The sequence below is a fragment of the Setaria viridis genome, chromosome 8, assembly GCF_005286985.2.
Source record: "Setaria viridis chromosome 8, Setaria_viridis_v4.0, whole genome shotgun sequence".
Lineage (NCBI taxonomy): Eukaryota > Viridiplantae > Streptophyta > Magnoliopsida > Poales > Poaceae > Setaria > Setaria viridis.
The window spans coordinates 38,406,947-38,433,340 of NC_048270.2; the positions used below are offsets into that span (position 1 = coordinate 38,406,947).

The following is a 26,394-nucleotide window of genomic DNA, read 5'->3' on the forward strand; positions in this document are numbered from 1 at the left end:
TCTCTATAACATGCAGATCTTACAAATAAGGTAACTTTATAGTCCGCAGTTGTAATTTGGGCATCTAATAGAAAAAATAATTTTGAAGTTCATGGATGTAATATAAAAAAACTTTAGTAAATTGATGTAACTTGCGCATCAAATAACAAATTAATTTTATAGTCTGTATATGTAACATGCACATATAAAAAATTTACTTTGTAGTCCATCCATTTAACTTGTGGATAATAGGATGCCTGTAAGTACGGATCATAATGGCATGAGAAGATGTAATTTTGTAATCCATGGATGTAAGTTGCTATTTTTTATAATTTGGATGTAAGTTGTCGATATCAGGATGTAAGATGTGTCTTATAGTAGCATATAATTTTGTGATTAATGGGCGACCAGAGGAAGGTGAATAAAACTCTCCAAGAAACTCGATCTAAGTCCCAAAGTAACCTTCAACCCTCTCTTCTAGCTACTATCAAGATCACGTAGTCACAACGGACTTATTGACGTTAGCAGCAAAGCTAGGAAGGCTCAGAAGCAACATGGAAGCAAACACAAAAGATTTATTCAAAAACAAGCTCAAAAACCTTCTAGGTATCAAAACTTCTGACCTCTTATCGGAACTTCCGAAGGTGGGATCAGAATTGTCTTGAAAACTCCAACAAGAGGTCCTCAGTGGTTTCGTCGGAACTTCTAACCCTGTATCGAAACTTCCGGCACCTATCAGATGTATTGAGACACTGCCGACAAAGGGCTCTCGGGTTTTCAAAAATAAATCATCGGAACTTCCGGTTCTATGTCGGAACTTCCTACACAGTGTCAGAACCACTACCGGAAATAGTAGATATGCCGAGTATTTTTTTTTGTTTGCCGAGTGTATTCCATCGAGCACTCGGCAAACAGTCGATTTACCAAGTGCCCTTAGGAAGACACTTGGCAAACATAATACACTCGATAAAAAACCTATTTGCCGAGTGTTCTATATCGGACACTCGGCAAACAACAAGATGTCATTCGACAATAAATCACCACTCAGCAAAAAGCTATCACGTGAGCGGCACGTGCAATGGCCGTCTGACGGCGTGCCGACCGTTAGACCTTTGCCGAGTATCTGTTAGTGACACTAGATAAATAGGGTTCTTTACCGAGTGTTTCTCCATGGCACTCGGCAACATTGTAATTGTGCTGAGTGTTTTCTATAAACACTCAGCAAACTAATATTTTTTTCCTCTCCTGTCCTCCAAACTTTTTCTACTCTCCACATACAACATGTGGTACTACCTGTTAAAATTTGGTATATTTCTCGGTCAGTTTGCTATATTTAATTAATTAATTTTATTTAGAGGAATTTGTTAGTTTAAGTAAAATTTGAACTGCAAGTGATTCAAATAATGGAATAAATTGAGTGGAAAAATCATATTCATGTTACTGAGTCCATTTTGGGGCCTTACCTGGGAATTTCAAATATTTTGTTCAGGAAACACGACCATGAACGTGTCGCCGAATGATTTTTAAATTCTAAAAAAAGCAGCGAAGTCTGGAAATCACAAGATTTGTCAAGATCTCATAATATCATATGTGGAGGGTGTGGTAAAAAAATTGAGAAGGTTTCGCACAATTTGTCACGTACGATGCTTACAAACCGAAGCATCTCCGAAGAAAAATCGTAGATTTGAGAAGGATCCGGTAAGATTTGGAGTCAAAGTGATAGTTGAATTGGGGTTTCACTTCAAAACTTTTTGTATAGGCAATAGACAACATAGATTGATTCATGTCAAATTTTGGGAATTTTTTGAATCTGTTTGATAATTTTTGTTTATTAATTGCAATTATAGAATTTTAATTGATATAAATTGAATTTGAGCTATAATTGCATGAAATAATGGAATAATATTTGTAGAAAAATCAAATATGTATTTTTGAGTGAATTTGATAAGGTACTTTCAAAGTACGTCATAATGAATTTAGTAAAGCACGTTATGGAAAGAGGATGAGCAACATGAATATCAATTTATTTTGCTGAGTGTACAAACAATAAAATTGTCCAGTGTCCTAAAGGAGACACTCGGCAACTTCCTCCACCAGCTCCACTGCGCACCGTCCACCCACCCACCACCGTAAAGCTAGGTTAGCGCACGGGAGGACCATGGCGGCTCTACTGCCGCTTGCTGTGCTGGTCCTTGGCGTTGCAAGCGCCGAGGCCCCGCTGCTGGCGGTGGCCGTCATGCTCGGCGGGGGCGCCGAGGCCGATCAACATAGGGGTCCTATGCCCCCCCTCCCCCCTCCTGACGCTCATAAGATGACTTAAGGATTCAGTTTGTGAAGATATGACATGGATCACTTCGGGATCAATGAGGAATCAAAGAAAATCAAATGAGGAATCAAAGAAAATCAAACGTAAATTTAGAAAAATCATTGCCAGGGCCTGGCATCTCGATCCATGGATCGATGGAGGCCGGCCGGCCGGAGATAAAATTAAGATGAATCGTCATCAATATAATCATTCACACACGCCACTACACCTTTTTATTTTGTTTTCCAGGTGGCATGCATGCTTTTTGCCTTGCATCGATCGATCGACTAGCTTGCCTCTCGATCTAATTCCTCAACTCCTTGCCTTGCTTGCTTTTTATCCGTCCCGTCCCTGTCCTGTACATGCATTGCATTGCAGTCATATATTTACATGCCCACCCGGCCCGACCCACTAGGTTAGATTGTTGCTATCTATCTATAGCTAGCTTCCCGATGTATCGACGATATGATAGATGCATGATCCACATTCCCATCTCCCATCCAGAGATTGCCTTTGCCTGCAAACTAGCTCTCACATAGTTGAATTAAGCAACAAAGGTACTAGCTAGCTTCATTTTTGAAAGGTAGAGTAGGCGAATTAATATAATGTAATCATTGCTGGTTTCCTACCGTTGCATGGCAACTTAGGAAAAGTAATTTTCTAGTCCATCAATATTATGAAATTTAAAGTAACTTTTTACTTCGTGAAGGTAACTAGCTAGCTTATAGATAGAAGGAAAAAAGGGGGAGGGGTAAAAGTAACATTTTAGTTTCTAAGCATAAATTTACCATTTAAAATAGTTGTCAATTTGGTATAGTAGGAGGTAACATTATATATATTCATCGTGTGAAGAAAGTACAGTCTAATTTTCTATTTTTATAAAAGTAACTTCACCATCTATCATTAAAATATATATACTTGACTGAGATCTTGTTTTGAAGTTATAATTAAAATGAATGGAATGATGCAATAATTATATTTTCTTCTTTTATTCCAGATGTTCAGTTGTGAATTTGCTTGCATGTGATGACGTACAGTATTTTATTAATTTCTTGCCCCTTTCTTTTTCTCCTCTCAAATGATCTCTGGAAGGCGTATGGTGGCTTCCTATAGCTATTCTTGTGATCCATGCATGGAGGGGATAGATGAAAGATGAATCATAAGCTGCATGCGGAGCGCCGGAGCGGAGGGGCTCGGGGTAGGTTTGGCTCGGTGAAGTTTATTCCGTACCAGGGTATCATATAGTATTACTATATATATATATATGCATGATATATACAGGGGCGGATCGGGGGGGCTGTGCCCCCCCCCCCCCCCCGAGAGCCTAATTTTACCTGTAAAATACTGTAGACAAAGTCTCAAATCACCGTTAATCTCTAGCTCTAGCCCTTAATCTCTATTATTTAGCCCCCAAGTGTTCATCCTGGTGCTGTGCATAACCTAAAGCAGCAGCAGCTAACTAGCCTTGCTTATTATAGGTCTGGTCTGGATGGTCCGATGGATCGATGCGGCAGTCAGTCAGTCATGTAGCTCGCTGCCATGGATGGATGGATGGTATGATGATGATGCACATTCCCATCACCAGCCTCACCTCCACACACTACGTACAGTCAGTGTCATGCATGTATATCTAGCTAGTACAGACTGCAATCATCCTTCGATCACATGCATTATTGCATCGTTCACATTTGCATCACTACCGAAAACAGTAGATATGCCGAGTATTTTTTTCGTTTACCGAGTGTATTCCATCGGGCACTCGGCAAACAGGCGATTTACCGAGTGCCCTTAGGACACTCAGCAAACAGGCCTATTTCTATTATTCTGGGAACCTTTTTTCGCGAAGTGTTAGGGTCAAAACACTCGGCGAAGTGGACATAAAAATCTGGCCATTGTGCGTTTGTTTGCCGAGTGTATTGGGTATGACACTCGGCAAACTTTGCCGAGTGTTTTAGGTCTTGGCACTTGGTGAAGTTTAGAAACTTTGGTTTGGAAAGTATACCGAGTGTTTTTCAGTCATGCACTTGGCAAAATTGCCGTCACCGTGCCATCCCATTAGCTCTCTTTTGCTGAGCGTTTATTTTTACAGAGTGTTTATTGACACTCGGCAATATACTTTGCTGAGTGCCCGATGATTGCCACTCGACAAAGAGCTCTTTGCCGCTAAAATCTATGCCAACACTCGGCAAAACGTTTGCCGAGTGTTTTTGGGGTATTGCCGAGTGCCCTTGGCACTCTGCAAATCTACTGTATCCTGTAGTGAACTTCCTACAACTCAGAAAAACAACCCGAAAAGTTTAGGTCAAAACTTCAAAATTAAATCGAATGACTTCCAAAATTCATGAAATTTTAACCATAGCTCCGCAATAGCCTACCGAGTCTTTTCCCAAATGATCTCCTCAAAAAGATCAAGACTTCACTATGGATTCTGTGGAATACGGTCAAGAACACAAAAGAGGGAGAGTTTTGGGAAAACTTCGAATTCAAGCTGAATCCATTGGGGGGGGGGTTGAGGGGGAATTCAAACATGAAGAAGGAAAAATCTCCGAAAATACCAAAAAAGAAAAATGCTCAAGATCAAAGATTTTAGCACGAATTGAGGCATCAAAACACAACTAAATCACGAAGGCAGCATCTTTACAAGATGAGGACTAGCCTCCTCCCTTCATCCACCCACTAAGATGAAGAAATCAGGAGAAAAGAGCAATCACTCTCTCGTCTCCCTCTCTCCTCTTTCTCTAAGCACTTGGCTAGCCTCTAAGCAAATGAATTAGGGTTTTCTCAAGAGCTGCTGAACCAACCAGCCATCCACCCATATATATAGTCCATGGCAGATGACGAAACTACCCCTACAGCTACAACTAAGATAACTGCCAATGCAGGGGCATTTTGGTCCAGGTTCTTTTTGGTGCCTCGGACGAACACGCCACCTTCACGACTTTACTTCGCTTCGACGCAAGCTTCGCGATGATGTCATGTGCCCCCTTTCTCGAAGCTCCGACAGCACCGGGCTCAACCCCGATTTTGAGGCCCAAACCGGGAAACCTGCCCGCGCGGTGGTATTGAGGCCCAAACCACCCAAACTGTCCATCTCCGCTTGGTCGCCACATGACCTCCTTGATGTCGACGCGTGTCTGGCCTCCGCCGAGCCTCCCGCTCGACTCGACCGATGCTGTCTCCATCCCGTCATGCTCTCTCGCCCTTCCGTGCACCATGTGGATCACCCATAACTCCGTCCGGACTCATCGGGTCATCAGTCCAAGCCTACTCACATTTGGTCCATCAGCATGAACCTTTCACTTGACCTTCACCGCACGCTATCGGCCGCCACACCGCATCCTACACCTGCATATCACAAGCCAATAACAATATCAATCCAACACAACGTTGCCAATCACTCATCATCCAAGGGTGACCACCATTGGTCCTCATAATGTAACATTTTCATGATGCGGATGTAACTTTTTTGAGCTACAAGTAAATTTCTCGCTCCAAAATATCTATTTTAGCATAAATGGATTTTTTATTTTTTAGAAATGACGAGAAAATATTGTTCCTTATCTTAAAAAAACTAGGTGTGTGCTCTACATGTAGTCGCATCGGTATTAGAGGTAGTTACTAATTTGTATTACCATCTGCCATACTTGCTTAAAACACCACCTATAGTCTTTGTTTCCTATGGTCAAGTGGAAGAAAATTCTGTGGAGATCGGATGCAAACCACGCTCCCTGCATATCCGACGCCGATCGATGTGCACCACGTGGGCGTCTGAGGGATCCAAGGGACGCAGCTCCACGTCACGGATCCACAGAATTTTCTTCCGGTCAAGTGGTAGGAGGCAAAGAAAAGCAGCAGACCGAGAGGACATCAACAAGTGAGATCTATCGGCTATATAAAGGAACCAGGTTCTAGCCAAGCGTTCATATGGCTGCCATGCACTACTCGTCCTCCTCCATGTCTCTCGCTCTGCTGCCGCTACTGCTTGCAGCCGCACTGGCTCCCTCTCTGGCTTCAGCTTCACCTGCCCTCGACAATGGCGAGGAGCTGCTGATGCTCGGGAGGTTCCATGGGTGGATGGCGGCGCACGGCCGGTCCTACGCCACCGAGGAGGAGAAGCTGCTCCGGTTCGAGATATACCGGAGCAACATGGAGTTCATCGCCGCGGCGAACCGGGACAGCCGGATGAGGTACCGCCTCGGCGAGACCCCGTTCACCGACCTCACCCACGACGAGTTCATGGCCATGTACGGTGGCAACGGCGGCGACCCGTCGGAGAAGGAGGAGATGATGATCACCACTCACGCTGGCCCCGTCCACGAGGGTGGCGTCCATCGCAGTGACCTCCAGCTCGCCGCCGTTGATGAAGAAGAGCCGCCGCGTCGTCCCAACCCGACAACGCTGCTGCCTCCGAGCGTTGATTGGAGGGCCGAAGGCGTCGTCACGCCAGTCGGGTTCAATGGATGGTGCTGTAAGTAGGCCATTTTAATGAAACTAACATCCAAATCAATGCAAGCTAATTAATTAAGTGTCCATATATACCATCAGCGTCTTGCTGGGCGTTCGTGGCGGCGGCGACGATAGAGAGCGCGCAGGCGATCAGCACCGGTGACCCGCCGCCGGTGCTGTCGGAGCAGCAGCTGGTGGACTGCGACACGCTCGACAAGGGCTGCGGCGGCGGATGGATGGACACGGCCTTCAAGTGGGTGATCCAGAACGGCGGCATCACGTCGGCGGCGGCGTACCCCTACACGGACAGGAACGGCACCTGCCAGGAGGGGAAGCCGGCGGAGGTGACGCTAAGCGGCTACAAGCGGCTGCCGCGCGGTGACGAGGCGGCGATCATGGAGGCGGTGGCGCGGCAGCCCGTGGCCGTGGCCTTCGACCACAACGACCCCTGCTTCCAGCACTACATCGACGGCGTGTACGACGGCAAGTGCTTCGCGTCCGGCGTCTATGTTGGCGGGGCATGCGGGACGAACCAGACGCATGGGCTCGCCCTCGTCGGGTACGGCACCATGCCTGGCGGGACCAAGTACTGGATCGGCAAGAACTCGTGGAGCGCCAGGTGGGGCGACAACGGCTTTGTCTACGTGCTCAGGGACTCGCCGCCCTTGGGCTTGTGCGGCCTCGCGGTGCGCCCCAGCTTCCCTATCATCTGATCGATCACCGGCCGGACCCCCGGCCGGTCGATCGCCATGCACCTCCGAGCCATGCATGATCTGTGTGCCTCTCGATCCAGAATAATGGTGTGTACACACGCCCTGCGTGTCTATATACAGTATGTATCGTTGCAAAGATTATATAGGGTGCTGACATGCATCCTAGCTTGCTTATAAATAAATAAATAAGGGAGGTGTTTTTTATCATATGTCCGAAAATTAGTATATGTTCAAGCAACACGCGTCGTTCAAACGATCTGAATGGCACGGTACAATTAGACCATTATGTCCAATAATGTGGTGCCTAAAAGTGACGTGGTGTGTATAGTGCTAGGGTCGTGCTTGAGCCAGGCAGTGGCAGAGCTAGGATTTTTGCGAAGGGTATGCCGAACGAAAATTTATATATGCCTCACAATTCAGTACAGTATCATAAAAATTGCCTCACAATTCAGTACACAACTACTAAATAGCATAACAAGTCTTAAATGAAGATACAAATATTTCAAATAGCACACTAATACATGATAGAAACTTGACCAAATAAGATTACAGCATGCATGCGTCTTGATATGTAGTAAAGATTGGGAGAAAAACTTATTTTTCACAGAGTTCTCCTGCAACAACAATTTCCAAACAAGTTTAAAGATGTGTCAAGCTTCAAATGTCGACTCTATGAAAAAAATGCCAAAGAAAATGTTAACTCCGCAAGGTTCAATAGAGCAACCATACTAAAGATGAAGCTACGTCAAGACGAGCTTCTCATGAGGTGTATAATAATTTATGTTACGAAAATATTATATTTTAAAAAACTTTTATAAATTTTTCTTCAGTTTAAAAACTTGATTGTGAGTGTTGCTAGGACCTTACAATTAGGAAACAAGATCCAATCTTTCTTAATTCCAAAAGTTCATAAATTTGTTTGAGTTTCTTGTTTTCTTAACGTAAGATCTGAACAGAAAGTTAAATCTCAATTCAAATATGGTTTTTAAACTAATAATAATAGGCCGTAACCCGCCTGAGGACCAGGCTGGCTGGGCCCTGGAGCACCATGGTGGTCTTGTAGCTACTTGGGCCTGATAGCAGGCTGGCAGGATTGTGTGGCCCAGATCGGCCCAGCGCAGTTTCCAGCCAACCATGCTGCTCGCTTGCTCGCCAGAGTTCCGCCGCCGCCGTCTTGACTCGCTTGCTCGCCAGAGTTCCTTCATCCAGAAATTCTCGCCATTGGAGTGCCGTACGCGGCAAGGCCACTTCGCAGGCGCGGTCGGATACCACCCACTCACCGTCTGGAGCCGGGACAGAGCCAACGGGAACAAGGAAGCGCAGCTGCAGGTGGAACGGAGAAGAGCGCGAGGGATCGTCATGGAGGCGCCATGGCTGCAAACTAGTCGAGTGAGAGGCAAGAATGCCTGGAACGGACTCCGGCGGGGTGCGCTCTTCTGGCCCGTCGTGACCTCTGTGCTGCGCCGGCGGAAAGGTGGGCGGGCGGAGGTGTTTGAGAAAATACCGCTGCCGGTGAGAGACTCCCGGTCCCGGAACGCATCCGGTGCGGGTCGCCATCCCATCAACACGGTGATAACTTTCCCTTGGTTGTCTGCCATGAGTGCGCTGCGAATGGAAACAAATTGGATTGGCAGTCAGCTGGTGTCCCGTTTTGGTGGAATACTCTGTAGCGCGGGTGTTCACGGAAATTCTGTAGGAAGAAGTCAATACGGTGCCGAGATAATATCTAAACGAGCTCGACGTTTTTGTGGAAATGCCACAACCTGCCAAGAGTACCAGACGTTTCGTGGAAAAGAGATGGCAGTCAGTTTTTTTTCTGCTGTGGTTCAGTTTATGTGTTCAATGGAATATGATACCATTCAATATTCATGGAAGTCAACAGCTCGAATGCATGTGACCATTCCAGTCGTAGCATTGGAACTTTCAGTCAATGGAGATGCAACATCTGGCTTGGGGTGACTGGGTCTGTAGTGGAAGACCGTGTTTTTCTCAGTTGGCCGCTTTCAGTTCATCGTCAAAGTCACTGTGTTTTTAGAAAATTTAGATCTCAGGTACTTTTTGGTTCCATTGTTTCAGGTACTGAGGTCTCTAAGGTAGACCTTCCAGAAGACCAACCCCCGGCAAGAGCATGGCGCTGTGGAATGGAGTTAGTCAGCTGGCCAGCGTCGCGCAGCTCGCAGGGGTGGATGCTTATGGGCTCATCTCGATGATTGTGGAGGCTGCGCGGACGGTTAAGAGGAACCGGGAGACCTGCCAGCTGCTTGCACGCCGTGCAAGGATGATCGGGGACCTTCTGCAGCAGCTCGAAAGAACACGGCTGATGCAGCACATGGAGACGAGGAACCCAGTTGAGCAGCTGGAGGAGACGCTTCGGCAAGCATATATTCTCATCGCGTCCTGTCGTGACAGTGGCTACCTGCATAGCTGCTGTATGGGAGGGAAGCAGGCTGATCTGCTCCGTGAAGTGCAGAATGAGATCACCTTCTACCTCCAGGTTTTCCCCCTTGTCAGCTTCGTCGACAACACCCGTACTTGGGAGCGGCTTCTGAGCAGAGCTTGTCCTCTGTGCTCAAGGGTATGGATTTCATCATGTGAAAGTTTCCAAGACTTTGCTGTGATTCAAAAGGACAAGTTTCTTCCTCTACGAAAAAAGACCATTTTTTCTAGCTGATGAGATTCTTTCTTGATGCAAACTTTCTTTTTTTTGCTGATTTTGTTGGTAGGTGGCTAGCTAGCCTACATGCAACTGCTGAAACCTATTTAGGTTGTAATAAAACTCTAATTCAAAGAAACTTATATAAGAAGCATTGTCCAAAAATTACATATTATGTCTAGGAAACATGTAAATATTTATTCCATTTACCATGCCTCTTATTAAAATTAAGATTCAAAATGGTGATGGCAGTTTGTTGCTGGAATATTTGCTAAAATATAACTTATGATCAAACGATCTTATTTGCCTTCTTTTTTCTTTTTTTGCATCATTAAGGAAACTACAGATGAGTTACATGCAGTACATCATGCGGAACATGAAGATAGGTATATATGGTACATCTATGGTGTTCCTTTTTTCATGCAAAGTTATGGAGTGCCTTCGCTTGTGCATTCAGACATTGTAAACCTGCTTCGTTTTGCTGCTGTATATTTGGACTTTTGGAGACTAGACTGAATGATGCACTAAACATCTTATCACTCCAAGGCCACACCTCTCTTCGAATTAAAACCACGGCAAGGATTGTGATTGCTCAATATGAAATTTTTGCACTATCCTTGAAGAATATGGCTCTGTTTACAATTCTGGTGCTGATGCTTTTCCTTACGATATAGTCATGACCATTGTGATACTAATTATGTGATACTCTGATTAAGAAAATTGTGACCTCATCCACCCTACCCACATACACAAATGGAACTTGCTTTTTAACAGACAAACTCTTGAGTTTCTTTATTCATATAGCCTGTCATATTTTACATGTGTGCTACTATATCAGGCTTAGAACAGAGGCCCTCAAGACCAATAAATTTGAAAATCTGGGAACAACTCCTCCTCCCTCAAAACCTGAGGAAGATAAAACAGAAGGTATGCTCATGCACTCCACAGTTATGCAATATTTTCTAATAGCTTTGACATTTTGTAGCACCTGGGAATTACTAAGATAATTTTTCCTACTCCAAAGTACATGTACATCTATGTAACTTTTGGAAGATAACTTGCATCAATATATGAACAATATATCAAATATTTGCTATACATTGATGCATTTCCTTTTGATACAGGGGTATAATATAGCATAATCTTCTAGAAATGATCATTGCACGGATTTATCTCCCAGGGCATGAACAACTCACTGACTTTTCCTACTTGTCATCCTGTTAAATTTGATTTAAGAAAATAAGCTTGAAGTTACAGAAATCACTTGACATAACGACTTCTGATATCTGTTCCTTTATGATTCTATTGGATACATTCATTTGATTTTGGACAGGAGCTTCAAGCAGTTATTGCTGTAGTTCAGTCATACTGTAGCCACCATTTCTTTAACTCTTTTTTCGAGAATGCATATTTTTAATCAGTGACAAAGTGGGGTTTCCTTTGAATTAGGCCAAGTCATGAACATGAGAGGACTAGTAAATCTCATTGGTGGCTCAAAAAGAGCAGAATTATCACATTTTAGCTTCTCTCAGATTTTGGCTGCTACAGACAACTTATCAGAGAGAAATTCGGTGGGAAATGGTGGATTTGGCTATGTTTACAAGGTAATGTTTTCTCGAGACAATCTTTAGTATGAGACAAGTTCTTGAAATAACACCTAGATTAAAAAATACCTTCTCTAAATGCATCTCCACTTGGGATGGGGCTAATCAATTATAGCACCTTGCTTCATGTTATAGGTTAATCTGAAGGATGTGCTCAACTGCTCTACTAGTCACTGACACAAGCAGTTTATATCATCTTATATCTGAAAGTTATGTTATGCTCCCTTGTTCATCATTAGATGTGTTTTTTAACGCTGGCGCTCAAATCTTTTTCAGGCAAACTATCTAATGGTCTTGATATTGCAGTCAAAAGAAAAGATGCATATTCATTTCAAGGTCCACATGAGTTCAGAACTGAGATTGAAGCCATTCCAAATCTTAAACATAAAAATATAATTGCTCTACTTGGGTATTGTGCTCAAGGAAAAGAAGACATACTTATCTATGAATACATGCCAAATAAATGCTTGGCATCTATCGTTGCTGGTAACTTTACATTAATATTAATGCCTCTTTAATCTTTTGAGTTCATTGTTCGGCAAGTGTATTACTCAATGATTTCTGCTACCAATGTATGTTCTTTTGTAGATGAAACAAAAAGGGAGATGCTAAATTGGTCTAAGCGTCTTCAAATAATCAAAGGGATAGCAGATGGTCTTGTTTATCTGCATGGGCATTCTCAGATGTGTATCGTCCATAGGGACATAAAAGCAAGCAATATCCTGCTGGATCACGAAATGAACGCCAAGATTACTGATTTTGGTCTGGCACTAATGTTGGCTCCAAATACGACTGCAGAGGTGGCTGTTATGGGCACATAGTAAGAGCTCATCTGATACAGCAATCAAATTATAGACCACGACCTTTTTATGTTTCATTTCCATGTGTTTGCACGCGCACTACAATTAATGATAATCCTCGCTGTCTCTTCGTGGCTATGCAGATCCTGAATATGTTGCTACTGGAATTATCTCAGAGAAATCAGATGTATATGGCTTTGGTATAGTACTTCTTGAGATAATAAGTGGAAAGCTTCTTCGGTCTTTTTATAATAAAGTGAAGGCGAAGGGCCACACAGGGCTACTGCTTCCTGATTATGTAAGTATTTATTATAATTTTTAAAAAAAAGGAGGAGTGCCTACAGTAATGTGTTTATTTGCAACATATTGTTATTGACAAATGATTACCCTTTTTCTGTGACTAAAAAATGTGGTCTCCTTTTTGTTATCCAGAGAAATATACAGCTAAATGACATTTTTCTGAGTCCCTTCTCTAGACAACGAGATTTAATTTGTCGGGTACACTTGAAGAACTATGATGGATCATACTTGTAACTATGAAATTTCACCTGATTGAAATTCTATTTCAGGCACGCAAGTACCAAACGAAGATGCACAAGTTTGTTGATCCCTTGCTGCGTGCGAAACAGCATGAACGCTCTCAGATTATGGAATGTGTGAAGTCGTTACCATGCTTGGCAGCATCATTGTATAGTAGCTCAGCAACGTGGCAATAGATGATCATATCAGCCTGGTGGTAAGGCTAGATCAGGTTGTGCTTTTGGAAGAACCACAGAAATTGTTGCAGTATCATATCCAAAGTGTCAAGTAATGAACTACTGAAATATGTTAAGTTTGGTGAATCGATGATCACGATTCTGTTAAACACCACAGAGAGATAGTTGCAACTAAATATCCGTGTAAACACACTGTGGTGAGCTGAGGGAGATAGTCCAACTTAGAGAGCTGGTCAGAGGTCCCTTTCGTGGCCGGCGTCTGTTTTGAGTATAGTTTACTAATGCTCAGGACATCGACATCTGGAAATCTTGTTGACAAACTGAGCACATTCGAGCTCAATCGGAAGCTCCTTAGAAGGTGATGCCTACCTTCAGCGCCGGCCGAATTTTATATTTTTCCGGTTGAATTATCAGTGTAATAACCTGCTCCCTTTTGTATATCATCGTGAGCTCTCTTTTACGGTACACATTAGTGGTAAATAGTATATATAAGATCTAATTATTTATTATTATGGATAATTTAGTAATTGTTACATTGTAAAAGTGATATTTCAAATGGATAGTCTTTTAAACTTTATGCTAGTGTCAAAAATAAAATTATAGTGATGTCATTTGTGTTCTTTTACCATGATACCCTTATACTACCTATATTACTCGTGTATACTACCTATACCACAGGTGAATGTTTCAGTAGTATACAATTAATTTTGACCATTGGATGTTTTTATACTAGTCTAAAAAATTTTCAAACACTAGTATAACATAGTACTGTGTACCTAAAAGAGCTCATCATAAAATGTATCTTGTTAGAGTCTGTGCACATGTGGTTAGGTTCTTAGGGGGTGTTTGGCTCCCATGGGGGTAAACTTTAGCCCTGTCACATCGGATGTTTAGATACTAATTAAGAGTATTAAACATAGTCTAATTACAAAAATAATTACACAGATGGAGGCTAATTCATGAGATGAATCTATTAAGCCTAATTAGTCCATGATTTGACAATGTGGTGCTACAGTAACCGTTTGCTAATGATGGATTAATTAGGCTTTAGATTCGTCTCGCAAATTAGCCCAAGGGTTCTGCAATTAGTTTTATAATTAACTCATGTTTAATCCTCCTAATTAGCATCCGAACATCTGATGTGATAGGGCTAAAGTAAAACCCCTGATATCCGAATAACCCCTTAGTCTACCTTGAGATGACAGCTGACTCCATGAGCATCCAGCTAGAAATCGTCACAGCTGATGAGGCAGGCTGGTATGCTGTGCAAACTACTTTAGGGCCGTTTGGATGTGAGGTGCTAAATTTTAGAAGGGTCACATCGAATGTTTAGATGCTAATTAGGAGAACTAAACATGAGCTAATTACAAAACTAATTGCACAGATGGAGTCTAATTCGCGAGACGAATCTATTAAGGCTAATTAATCCATCATTAGCAAATAGTTAATGTAGCACCATATTGTCAAATCATGAACTAATTAGGCTTAATAGATTCATATCGCGAATTAGACTCCATCTGTGCAATTAGTTTTGTAATTAGACTATATTTAATACTCCTAATTAGTATCCAAATATCCGATGTGATAGGTGCTAAAGTTTAGCAGGTGTTCCCAATACAAGATAAGGAACCAACCAAATCATGGGTCCAACTTGGAATCTTTCAAAGATTGAAAATTCAGTTTCAAAATCATGCCTACGACTTTATACAAAGCTTTATGAAGCTTCCTGGAAACCCGGCCTCCTTCACGTTTGGCGCCAACTGTATGCTTCGTTCAAACATGTCAGCATCACAGTTCACAAAACTCTAATCATTTTCAACTGCCGTTGTCTCTTTCACACCAGTCAAGTTCTTGGACTTGTCTGCCACTCCCTCCCAAACCATGGCCTTTTTTATGCTCTCACTCACCACCCCACCTTCTTCCTCCTCCTCCATCTTCCTCGACCTCAACCACACCACCAAACCAAAAATCAACGGCAAGGACATGGCTCTGGTCGGTCAGGTCGCCACGGTGGCGCAGCTGGTGGGTCTCGACGCGTACAGCCTCATCACCATGATCGCCGACGCCGCGCGGACGGTGCGCCGGAACCGCGCCACCTGCCGGCAGCTGGCGCGGCGGGTGGAGATGATCGGCGGCCTGCTCCGGCGGCTCCAGGACGCGCACCCGATGCGCGCGCCGGAGACGCGGGCTCCCGTGGAGGAGCTCGAGGAGACGCTCCGGCGGGCGTACCTGCTCGTGCGCTCCTGCCAGCGGCGCGGGTACGCGTACCGGTGCTTCATGGGGGCGCGCCACGCCGACGAGCTCCGGGAGGTGCAGGGTGAGATCGGCTTCTACCTCCAGCTCTTCCCCCTCGTCAGCTACGTCGACGCCACGCTCAACTGGGTGAGGCTCCTCGACAAGGCCGGTGAGAATTCGTCGTGCCAAGAGGTACAACCACCTGCTCATCACAACTAGTTCTAGTTATTTCTGATATCTAGAACATGTGAACTTTCTTGCAAGATCCCTGCATTACTTGAAACTGTCTCTTGTGGAATTTTTATGTTCCAAATAGGCCGTCAAGTATGAAAAAAATTTCTATGATTTTGGCCTATATTTGAGCGCAAGAGGCATGAACATGATAATAGCCCAATTCTTCGGAGTCCAAATCAGAATCTGGCTGCTAGATGTTAAGTTACTTCTGCCATACTGGTACAACAAATCATATATTGTACATACAGGATCTTTTGATTTTCATTGTTATCTGAAAACAAAAAATGGCTGAGATCTGAAATTTTGGTGAAATTAACTGCTGGAATAGCACTTGGTACTGTTTTTTGATATTTTTCGTTTGTGGAGAGCTTATGTTTTGTCATCTGTTCTTTGTACAGGCACCTGTGGTAAGACCATGCCTTGTGCCGTTCCTATTTCTCTCGTGCGATGGATGCTGCTTAGCAATTGTTCAGGGAGTATGCCTTGGTAATTGGCATAGTACACACACGGTTTACACCTCCGCTTCTAATTTCTTCTGATGCACATATCCATAAATTTTTTCAAGTGTCGCTACATGGTACGGACTTAATTCTTTCTCATCTTATCACTCGACACACTAACAATGATCTAGCTAGCACCCTGTTTTTTCTTTGGGAACAGCTAGCTAGTATGCAATTGTTGGCCTTCTTTGTCAGATTTACTAGCTGTCAAATTCAGGTGAAAATGCATTCATATGTGCCAAATAGGTATGTTGGAATTTTCTTTCCATCATGGGATGATAAAATCAGATTTGCTACCTGACCAACTCTTGGGTGTTGTTTTTACCGCTCGAGAGTTTTCGGATGATCTGTTTGCACCTGTAGCTTACCTTCTGGTTCATCAGGACAACAAAGTTCCAGGGTCATCGCAGGCTCCGATGCCGACACAGTCGGTGCAGCCCTTGAGCCTCCCACCACTGAAGGAGGAGTAGGGCAACATATGTCATTTACCCTTGACATGGTTCAATTTTTAAGGTTAAAAAATTAACAAACTCAATTCAGTATATTATCAACCTGCAAAAACCACATCTTCTAATTCAATCTCTTGCCCTGTATACCTACAGATTTTCTGACACAGAGCAACCCTTGCTGCTGTAAGGTGTTGAGACGAAATACGAGCTCTGAAAGAGAAATAAGGATCAAATTTATTGTCGTCGACCAGAAGTGCCTACTACTGCTCTTAATTCTATAAGAGAACCATGAAAAAGTAAAAAAAGATAGGCGAAGGCGCGAAGGGCAGTTCGACCAAAACCTTCATAGCAGAGTTAACAATTTTCAAGATGTTCAGACGTGTCTTTGATGTCATTTTTGCCTTGCTACTGTGAATACCGGCGGACGTACTACTACTATGAGTCTCCGATTCTTCAAATCTGTACAGTGCCTCTTTTTAACTAGTCAGAACTCAGAATCATGCAATTTTCAAAGGTGTCTCTCAATGTGCACACAAGCTGCTTCTCCGAAGATGCAACTTGTACAGAGAATTTGTTCTTGATTACATATAAAGAGAAAGAGATTCCACGCTTTGACGCATTGTATGCTGGATAAAGAAATTCCAGGCTTTGACACATTCTCTGAAGTTACAATTCCCCTTGGCATGCTTCCATCATTTAGGTTCGAAATTTAACAAACCCAGTTCAGTATGTTATCAATCTGCAATAACCTCATCTTCTAATTCATTCTCTTGCCCTGTGTATCTTCAGATTTCCTAAGATAGAGCAACCGTTGCTGCTGTAAGGTTTTCAGATAAAAAAAAATATCACCTCTGAAAGAGCAACATGGATGAATGAAATTTACTGTCATTGACCTGGTGCACCTACTACTGCTGGAACTCCTCTTCATCCTGTAATAACCATGAAAACTTCGAGAAGGTAAGGCCAAATGCGGTTCCGACCAAAAACTTGTAGCAGAGATAAAAACAACAATCAAGATGTCAGACAAGTGTTCATGTCTTTTTTGCCCTGCTATTGCGAATACCCACAGATGTAGCACTTGAATATCAAATTCATCAAATCTGTACAGTTCCTCTTTAATTCTAAATCTCTGCAATTCCTTTCCAAAGCTGTAGACCGCAGTCAGAATCATGCAATTTTCAAGATGTATGCCTGTCAATGCCGGTCAATTTTCAAGAATCTCCAGGCTAACGTGTGAGCGAAACGTAATTACGCCGGCCAGCGGTAAAGGTTGGAGATCTCAGACGATAATGCTGCCGGACTCGTGCTCTCCACTCGCCGGTAAGATGAGGAAGCGCAGGTCCCGGATCGCCGCCGTGGCCGGCCGGCCGGCGCGCCGCCTTCACTCCGAACCGGAGACTAGTAAAGATGGATTCGAAGATGGAGATGGTGCAGCTTCGTGATTCCGGCGGGGAGGACGGCGGCGGCAGCGGCCGCGTGGCGGACGGGCGGGAGGAAGACGCGACCCGAGCCGGGGTCCTAGTTGTAAAATTCTGGACCCAAAATAGGGGGTTATATGCAAATAATCGGATCGAGATTATTAATCGCGATCCAAAACAGGGGGCTTTTCGCAAAGATTTAAGGGTGCCTTCTGCATATCCTCCGACCCGCCCGCGTGCCTGCAAACTGCAACTCATTTATCTGCAACACATTTTCAGATACTTCTGCAGATTGTCCCCTGAAACTGCGCATCCATTTCTTCACTGAATGCTTGACATGGAAGAGGCGAGTGCTCAAATTGACGACCAGCCAATCGTCCCTGCTACTGGACACATCAGAACAGGTAGCAGCGTTGTGCAGCGAAGACTGAAGACGAGTCACCGTGCTCCGTAGCAGCAGTGCATTCTGATTCTGGTTTGTGGAGATAGAAATGACAAGCATTTGTGATTTGTATGTACATAGAAGCAGCATGCGTGGATGTGAACAAATATCCTTCGAAAATTTTCAGGATTGTGATTCAAATTAGTGGGAGAAATGTCAAATAAAGTATGTTCTGTTTCAATTTTCAGAGAAGCAGCACATGTTCATGTGAACAAACATCCTGAATTGAAGGATTCTGAATCGGCCCACATCATACAGAGATGCCCAGAAATACATGGAAGAATTGTACACATTTGACAACTTTTTTTAGGAAAAGGAATAGTTTCCGGCCTCTGCAGCTAAGTTTTTAGTATTTTCAGCCCATAAGGTGATTATAAATAACAGGAAGAACAGTACGCAAATCAAAGGGAGAAAATCAAAAGCAAAGTGTGTGTATTATTGCTTATACATTTGAGAACTGAATCGTATGTCACATCAAGCTGATGATTAAATGCTGAACGTCTGCACTCTGTAGTACAGGCTACAGTCTAGTGTTTGATCCATGTAGTCCTTTTATATACATCAAGCACACAGTCACACAGAGGTACATGAATACATGATACTGCTGCCCAGTGCCCAGTGTCATACAAGCTAGGGAAGACATAGGTGCCAAATGTTAAAACCACGCCAGCGGCGCCATTCGTCTGACCAGGCAGGCTTCTTTATGTTCGGCAATTTTTTGTTGCCATTTAGCATCTCAAGAACTTGGTCCATGTTGGGGCGGCGGCGTCCCCTAAGATCAGCGCACAGAAGTCCTATCTGCATGCACCTTCGTATCTGCTTTAGATCTGATGCTTCAAACAGTGCCGGATCAAAATCCTCCTTCAATAGTTCAGCTTTCCAAGCCTCCCAATCCTGACACGAATATAGTGAAAAGAAAATCTTAGCTGTTTTATGGAATATCTCATTAAGAAACAAGACCAAAACAATATGTGTATATACTTTTTTGACAAAGGTGTTTGTGTACACTTAATTACCTGTCGAGGTGGTTTAGATCTGCACATACTGCTAACAGTCTCAAGAAGGGTGATGCCAAAAGCATACACATCGTTCTTCGTTGATACTATACCTTCTACCATACACTCTGGATCTATGTATCCCCTGAATTGTTAATTAAAGAAAAAAGAAAAATTCAGGGATTAAAATGAAAGAAGAGCTTCGTGCATATGTACCCACGCAATGGAAATATTTATGTGAAAGGGTTTTAATTGTCCATGGAAATGTGCTAAGTGGTACCCGAAATTGTAACTTGAGCTACTGGTATTAGGTATCAATTCTTAGTACCTATTTATTTAATTAATTAGTAGGGACGTTTCAAAAATGGCGAAAAGCTTTACGTGTGATGACATACACTGTTCCCATTATGGAATCAACAAGAGTGATGTCATTATCAGGCAGCACTATAGATAATTCAAAATCAGTAATCTTAGGATTCATATCAGAATCCAGGATGATGTTGTGTGGCTTCACATCCATATGAACAAGACGCTGCTCATGCAGGTAATGTAGACCCTTGGCTATTCCGTGAATTATCTGGAAGAGCGAAGACCAATGAAGTCGGGAATCTACAAAATTACAGATGTTATATCATGGTGGAAGCAACTATGAGCTCATTATATTCAACAAAGTTTATTAAGAGGAAAGTTCGCCGAGAAGTGAAATATGTTCAATATTTCTGTTGAAACATACCATGTATGATATCCTGTAAGCTTCCATTCGCCATGTATTCTTCCACCCATAGGAATTCCGTTTCTCTAGGTCGGCCCTTTTTGCGTTTGAATAATTACACCTTAGAAGTGGACAAGACTTGATAGCAATATCCAACAAATTTCACTATATTTTCGTGCTGAAGCTTTGAAACAGCAAGAAGTAGATCATAGTTTTTGTGTGGCCACTTGGCATAATATCCACTGTAACATCTCTTTACGGCGATAATGTTTCCACCTTTTAGTACACCCTGTAAAATAGACACAATTACATAATGGGTCCCTGTTAGAGCTCTTGTACTGTATCATATTAAAACTCCATGTAGCATTATCTTTTGAAAAAACAAAGTTGAAAGGAGGTGCAATGTTAGCTTTCAAGAATTAAAAATCTGCAAGATAATACTAGAAAAAAATGATCTATAGGAGGTACCAAAATGTGTTTTTTTCATCACTCCACACTATACAGAACAAAGTTACCAAGCCAAAGCATGAAGTACCTTATAGATAATGAAAGAGCCACCTAGGGCAATGATGTTCCCATCTGAAAAGCTATTTGTAGCAACTTTCAACTCAGACCACCTGAACTCTCTTATGGCTGATATGGAAACAACGTAATCATGTAGTTTGGTATCTTGCCCGTACACAAGTGAACTTTGTAGTTGAAACACTTATTTTGAAGGAGTAAAGTAGTAAACATCAACAAATCTCCGAAAAAAGTAGTGAGCATGGATAATCATATATGAATAGCTAGCACTTTCGAATAAACTAAGTAATGTACAGACAAAAATTAGCATGGAGAAAGATAAACTGTAATACCCATGTGTACAGTACACAAAAGATGCGATGAACAATTGATACTTTAGTTTGTTAACTGAAAGTTATATTAAAAGATTGCAAAAAACCTATTGGTGAAAGCTGTGATTGATTTTTGTACCATGATATGGGTACGACGCAACACAGATATACCACAGTACAGGATGTGATCATACCAACTAATGAGGGAACCATTGGCACCTCAATTCCAGCTATTACGCTGTTTTCCACATCATTCAATTCAGGTCTGCAAATGGTATTGAGAGACAATGATTATTTTAATTACGTAAAAACTCAAAAGAAGAAAAATAAAAATAAGTTTAACTAATTAACTTTGGCATCCAATATCCATTATTAAGCAACAATGGCGCAACAGCAGATTAGTTCGCCCTCGTCCTCCCCGGGAGGCTCTGAATAATAATTCTACTTCTGCTTAACATTAAGCATTGATGTCACTAAAGTAAATGATGGGGTAGAACTAGGGATAGCACGAAGAACCTATTCATCGCCCTCCCTTGGAGGCTCTGACTACTTTTAGGATTCTTCTTGCTTGATTACAATGGATGGTGTGGGTGTGCTTATATAGCTAGCTACCTAACAAACCCAATCTAATCTAAATAGCCTTATCTCTCTAACAACCTTATCTCTAATGACCTGCTAACAAACCAATCTTATTCCTCTCGTGGCACTGTTCACGAGCTACAGTACTTGTGGGCCTAGGCCTGTGGTCAGCCCACTTGCCATAACACTTCACCACCCATCAAAGATAGCTCGTCCTCGAGTTGTGGAGATGCTTGGAGACGATGCCAGCCTAGCCCACACATGCTGGAATGCCCACTGCGGCGCATGCAGTATGCAGTTGAAGGAAATTGGTGCTGTCCAATGTTGATGAAGATAGTAGCCAGGTACATGCCAGGCAACAAGAGCTTGCTGGCACCCAAAGCATTCCCATGACACCCAACATGAAGCCGTAGCCAAATGACCAAGCGCGCATTGCCAGCAGCAGGTTGTAGCCCACTTGAAGGGATGTTGCCGTTGGGTTGCTGCAGGAGATGTGGCCATGGTGGGCGGCCACACCAATAACAGCTTAGTGGTTGTTGATACTATGGGCGACCGAAGAGCTGGTAGTGCTGTTCGCTCAAGTTGCAACCAGGGAGGTCCTGGCCACAGCACTGCCATCAATTGGCTTAGGGATGTTGAGGCTGGAGGTGCTGATGGAAGTACAGTTTGGCATCGTGTGGATGAACCATGGGGATGGAGTTCGCATGCCGGATGTGGGAAGTCGTCGGCAAATGACACCGGGTGACGCGGCGAAAAGCCTTGAGTGGGACCTGACAGCAAGCGGTGCTGGCCATCCGGAGACCAACGAAGAGCAACGTCAGGTGCAGGTGAAGGCCTGGACGAGCTATATATTGATGCTGATGGTGAGGGGCGTCGGGCGTGGGTAGATTCGGGCGGTGGTGTGGACGCGAGCGTGCGCATCCCGATGACCGAACGACTGATGTGCACGACGAGAAAGGTGCAGCCTATGCTGGCCGCCGTTGCCCTGGAAGCCTGGGCGGCTTAGGCGCTGATGCCCACGAGATGATGCCACGCGAGGGCGCGGTCCGCGGCGCCAATGCCACCATGCCGGTCGCAGGCGAGGTGTAAGCTAGCGATCCGGCTGTCAAAGTAGATGGGCTTGAGGACGATGAGGGGGGCGTGGCTTGCACCGAAGCAGTAGTGGAAACAGTCTCTGCCAGCAGATCTGAAGATGTTGCCGTGGCCGGTGAGGATGATGTTGTCGTGGCCGTCGCGGTTGCGGCAGGTTGGGTCTTCAATGGCGGTGAAGATGGCGGCGGCTTGGGTGATGCCGGCAGAAAACATCCCGCCTCCACCTTGTGTAGCCAGCCCAGCGGGTCTTTAGTGCCATGGTCCTTGGGGAATCTGATCTTGTGGACAGCAAGAGGATGCTCGGAACCGGAGCCGGAGGAACCGTCGGAGGAGAACGTGCCCTTCTACTCGAGCACATGCATCTGGACATTGTTGATGGAGGACTACAGGCGGCCCTATTCCTGATGGATGGACGCCACCTCTGTGTCGATCTTCTTCCGGATGTCAATCACCATGGCGATCATCCTGTCGATTGCTTCCTGAACTTGTCCTCGGTGATGAAGTTGTTATCACCCATGGCGGCAGGAAAGTGATGGGTTTAGTGGCACGCAGGGAAATTTGGGGTGAGGTGGAGGGGTGATTGGCGGCAGGCAGAAACCGAGGATGGTCCCGTCTGATACCAAATGATATGGTAGAACTAGGGATAGCATGAAGAACCTATTCGTCACCCTCCCTTGGAGGCTCTGACTACTTTTAGGGTTTGATTACAATGGATGGTGTGGTTGTGCTTATTTAGCCAGCTACCTAACAAACCCAATCTAATCTAAATAACCTTATATCTCTAACAACCTTATCTCTAATGACCTGCTAACAAACAAATCTTATTCCTCTCGTGGTAGTGTTCGCGAGCTACAGTACTCGAGGGCCTAGGCCTGTGGCCGGCCCACTTGCCATAACACCATTAGCCAATGTACACAAATAAAAGCTATATGCACAGACTGAGCACAGCTTATAGTTTGTTAGGTTTCTTGTCATGGAATTATTGGCCACTTGGGTTCGAGTCCTCGACTTCACATGGACTTGTATTTTCTTAGTTCGATGAAAGATACATGGAATCTCCAGCATGAATGAATAACTATAAGATAAAATGGTATGCTTTACTTATATATGTTACTATATATCATACCACCACAACAAAAGAGGTTGCATCGTATATAACTGACCTAGCATCATCAGTTGAATCGACCACTCCTGCATCCTGAAATTACAAAATGATGCAATTACGATATCGTGATGAAGCCTATATACAGAGTTAAACTGAAATTTGTATCACAACTAGATCCAACACAAATTAGCCATCTTGGCCATATAGCATTCATTATTTGGGTAAAATGCCTTCTTCACGGAAACTATATGTCTGATCCTTTGTATCATTACTGGTAGAGTGCCCGCGCCTTGCAACAGCTTTCTAATTTAACAGATCCATTATATTAGATAAAGTATCATGGCATGACCTTTTATAAAGTTTTTTGTGAAAATAAAATAGGAAAAAATCAAAACCAATGAAAATGCATTCAACAATGTGCAAATATCATTATCTGCATGGGTAAAAAACACAAACAATATAGTGGTACCTCTGGCTGCCTGGGTGGAGGATGACCACCACCACCACCTTGAATAGTATGCAACACGATGGTGGCCTGGGTGTTGACGGCGAAGGACGCCAACATCACCTTGTTCAAGATGTCATCCTTTACCCGGTGCAGCTGCTTGGACAGGTTCCCTGCTTTAATGAGGCGGCGGACGATGGTGCTCCTCTCCTGGCAGGCAGTGACGAGCTCAAGGGCGTGCTGGAGGCTCTCCTCCAAATCCTCCAGGGCGCCGCTCATCGCAGGGCTATCATTCATCATCCCAGTCTGTTGCAGCTGCGACAGGATGGCGCTGCATCTGAGCACCCGCTTCCTGATCTCGCGGCACTCCTCCTCGTTGTGGCGAACCGTGTCCACCGCCTGCTTGATCGCCAGCCCAAGCTTCACGATCTTCTCCACGCCGGCCACCGGATCAGCCATCTATGCTCCTAATCTACACGCAACTGAACTCAAGAGCAAAATGAGATCAACTTCCCTTGCCAGGTGAGAAGAAAGACCAGCAGACTCATGACGATCTCCCCAAGGATATAAACGCAATGGATGGCCCCGTTTTCTTGTCCACAGGGAATGGAACCGCGTTGGGGTGTCAATTCAAACCGTGAGGAAATCAAGGGCCCGATTTTTGTTTTGGTCCATTTTATATTATCATGTGGCTAGCAGAGTCTAGCACGTATGTATACAAACATAGCATGGGAAGTAACGTGACCTTGCGAAAAATGGAACGAAAAGTCGTGGAAACTTTGTAAAATGTATTCCATTTTAGTTAGCTGGAAGATCGTGACAAATCCTCCATTAGACCCATCTGTGCCATCCATGCTCGATCTGACAGCCCAGGGGCGCCGCGGCTCGCCGGAGCGCCGCCGCACTCCAGGGTCCTCCTGCCGCGGCTCGCAGGAGCGCTGCCGCAATCAGGGGCGTCTGTCACACAGGGGCGTCTGTCACACCCTGAAATTTCCGAATTTCAGGATGTGAATAAAAATAATAAATAAATAATATTTTTCTCATAATTTTGAAATTTTCCCAACATTTATTTTTATTTACAGGAAATTTAGTATAGAAAAAATAATTGTTTGTTTTTATAAATTAAATAATGTTGTTCTATGTCTGTGCATTCATGTCGCTGCATCTTGGTGTTTCTTGAGTGCAAAAGTTTGAAAATACGTTTAGACGTTGGCCAGACCCTTGTGAGGATTTTCCATCTTTTTCTGGAATTTATTCTCCTTTTTCTAGAGCTAAATGCAATTTTTAGAAGGCTCTAGAATTCTTTTCACGAGCTTCAAATATTTTATTTGGATTCTTTGTGTCCCAATCCATCTCTGAGATTTATCTCAGATTTTTCGGAATTTTCTAGGTATTTTTCTCGCTTTAGGAAACGAGTCCAGCTATTTCGGGAATTGTTTTTGCACAGATAAATAAAATCAGAAATCTTGAAAATAAAAAGTCAACTCGAAAATATCTTTTTTCGAGTCTGGCATATATATATATTGAAGAAGAAGAATAGAAATACAGCTCGCATAAAAGAATATTTGTCACACAAAGGAATAAGTCTCCAGTGTTGTTCACGTGTTAACAACAATTCGGCTACTACATGCCAAGATGTTTTGATTGAAGTCTGCGACGTCAATCATTCGGGCGTGGAAGACCATACCAAGCAGCATCCGGAATATCACGAGAAGACAGTACGCGATAGAGGACAAGGCAAAAGGAATAAACAGCAACTCTACTGTACCCAGGACAATTATTGAGGAGAGGAGAGCCGTCCAAGTGTCCAGGCAACAGAAGAGGAGAATAGTTGAAGGCACCAGAAGCCTTAAGCACGAAGCAACTCCAGAAGCCTCTGCCACGACTATAAAAGGAGGTACCGGGTGAAGCATTGGAGGCATCAATCGACCACACTACGACATCAACCAGACCACCACCAAGAATCACGAAGACACACTCCACCACCGAAGACCTCCACTCATACTCCACTCATGAAGACATCCACCACCACTCTCTGAGAGAGAAAGAATTAGCCACCATACTTTAGAATCTACCGCTGTATTACTCCACCTCTGTACTACCACCACTAGAATAAAGGGAGGCCGTTGGAGCTCGTCC

General features: G+C 43.8%; 4 protein-coding genes across 4 annotated transcripts; 3 read left to right on the forward strand and 1 right to left on the reverse strand.

The window, feature by feature from the left end:
* The first annotated feature begins 6,193 nt into the window (after nt 1–6,193).
* On the forward strand, nt 6,194–7,650 carry LOC117833622 (senescence-specific cysteine protease SAG39). Its single transcript, XM_034713193.1, has 2 exons — nt 6,194–6,752; nt 6,830–7,650. The coding sequence occupies exons 1-2, from the start codon at nt 6,209–6,211 to the stop codon at nt 7,441–7,443; spliced, it is 1,158 nt and encodes a 385-aa protein (XP_034569084.1). The 5' UTR covers nt 6,194–6,208; the 3' UTR covers nt 7,444–7,650.
* A 953-nt stretch (nt 7,651–8,603) lies between these two features.
* On the forward strand, nt 8,604–13,681 carry LOC117866817 (cysteine-rich receptor-like protein kinase 40). The gene is made up of 9 exons (XM_034751099.2): nt 8,604–9,406; nt 9,520–10,018; nt 10,433–10,482; nt 10,941–11,023; nt 11,546–11,699; nt 11,975–12,186; nt 12,289–12,520; nt 12,633–12,798; nt 13,070–13,681. The coding sequence occupies exons 2-9, from the start codon at nt 9,572–9,574 to the stop codon at nt 13,214–13,216; spliced, it is 1,491 nt and encodes a 496-aa protein (XP_034606990.1). The 5' UTR covers nt 8,604–9,406; nt 9,520–9,571; the 3' UTR covers nt 13,217–13,681.
* Nucleotides 13,682–15,082: 1,401 nt separating this feature from the next.
* On the forward strand, nt 15,083–17,247 carry LOC117834707 (cell number regulator 13). The gene is made up of 3 exons (XM_034714235.2): nt 15,083–15,643; nt 16,084–16,698; nt 16,788–17,247. The coding sequence occupies exons 1-2, from the start codon at nt 15,098–15,100 to the stop codon at nt 16,222–16,224; spliced, it is 687 nt and encodes a 228-aa protein (XP_034570126.1). The 5' UTR covers nt 15,083–15,097; the 3' UTR covers nt 16,225–16,698; nt 16,788–17,247.
* A 5,460-nt stretch (nt 17,248–22,707) lies between these two features.
* On the reverse strand, nt 22,708–24,850 carry LOC117834708 (uncharacterized). Its single transcript, XM_034714237.2, has 2 exons — nt 24,280–24,850; nt 22,708–23,903 (listed from the first exon to the last, which is right to left on the reverse strand). The coding sequence occupies exons 1-2, from the start codon at nt 24,712–24,714 to the stop codon at nt 23,826–23,828; spliced, it is 513 nt and encodes a 170-aa protein (XP_034570128.2). The 5' UTR covers nt 24,715–24,850; the 3' UTR covers nt 22,708–23,825.
* Nucleotides 24,851–26,394: the final 1,544 nt, after the last annotated feature.

Bases quoted from the DNA above. Each gene is read 5' to 3' on its own strand.
- LOC117834708 (XM_034714237.2), bottom strand. From the start codon at position 24,714: ATGGCTGATCCGGTGGCCGGCGTGGAGAAGATCGTGAAGCTTGGGCTG. The intron at 23,904-24,279 runs GTACCACTATAT...TTGTAATTTCAG, and splicing joins CTCCACCCAGGCAGCCAGAG to GATGCAGGAGTGGTCGATTC.
- LOC117866817 (XM_034751099.2), top strand. From the start codon at position 9,572: ATGGCGCTGTGGAATGGAGTTAGTCAGCTGGCCAGCGTCGCGCAGCTC. The intron at 10,483-10,940 runs GTATATATGGTA...TATCAGGCTTAG, and splicing joins CATGCGGAACATGAAGATAG to AACAGAGGCCCTCAAGACCA. The intron at 12,521-12,632 runs GTAAGAGCTCAT...GCTGTCTCTTCG, and splicing joins GTGGCTGTTATGGGCACATA to TGGCTATGCAGATCCTGAAT.
- LOC117834707 (XM_034714235.2), top strand. From the start codon at position 15,098: ATGGCCTTTTTTATGCTCTCACTCACCACCCCACCTTCTTCCTCCTCC. The intron at 15,644-16,083 runs GTACAACCACCT...TTCTTTGTACAG, and splicing joins AGAATTCGTCGTGCCAAGAG to GCACCTGTGGTAAGACCATG.
- LOC117833622 (XM_034713193.1), top strand. From the start codon at position 6,209: ATGGCTGCCATGCACTACTCGTCCTCCTCCATGTCTCTCGCTCTGCTG. The intron at 6,753-6,829 runs GTAAGTAGGCCA...ATATACCATCAG, and splicing joins CGGGTTCAATGGATGGTGCT to CGTCTTGCTGGGCGTTCGTG.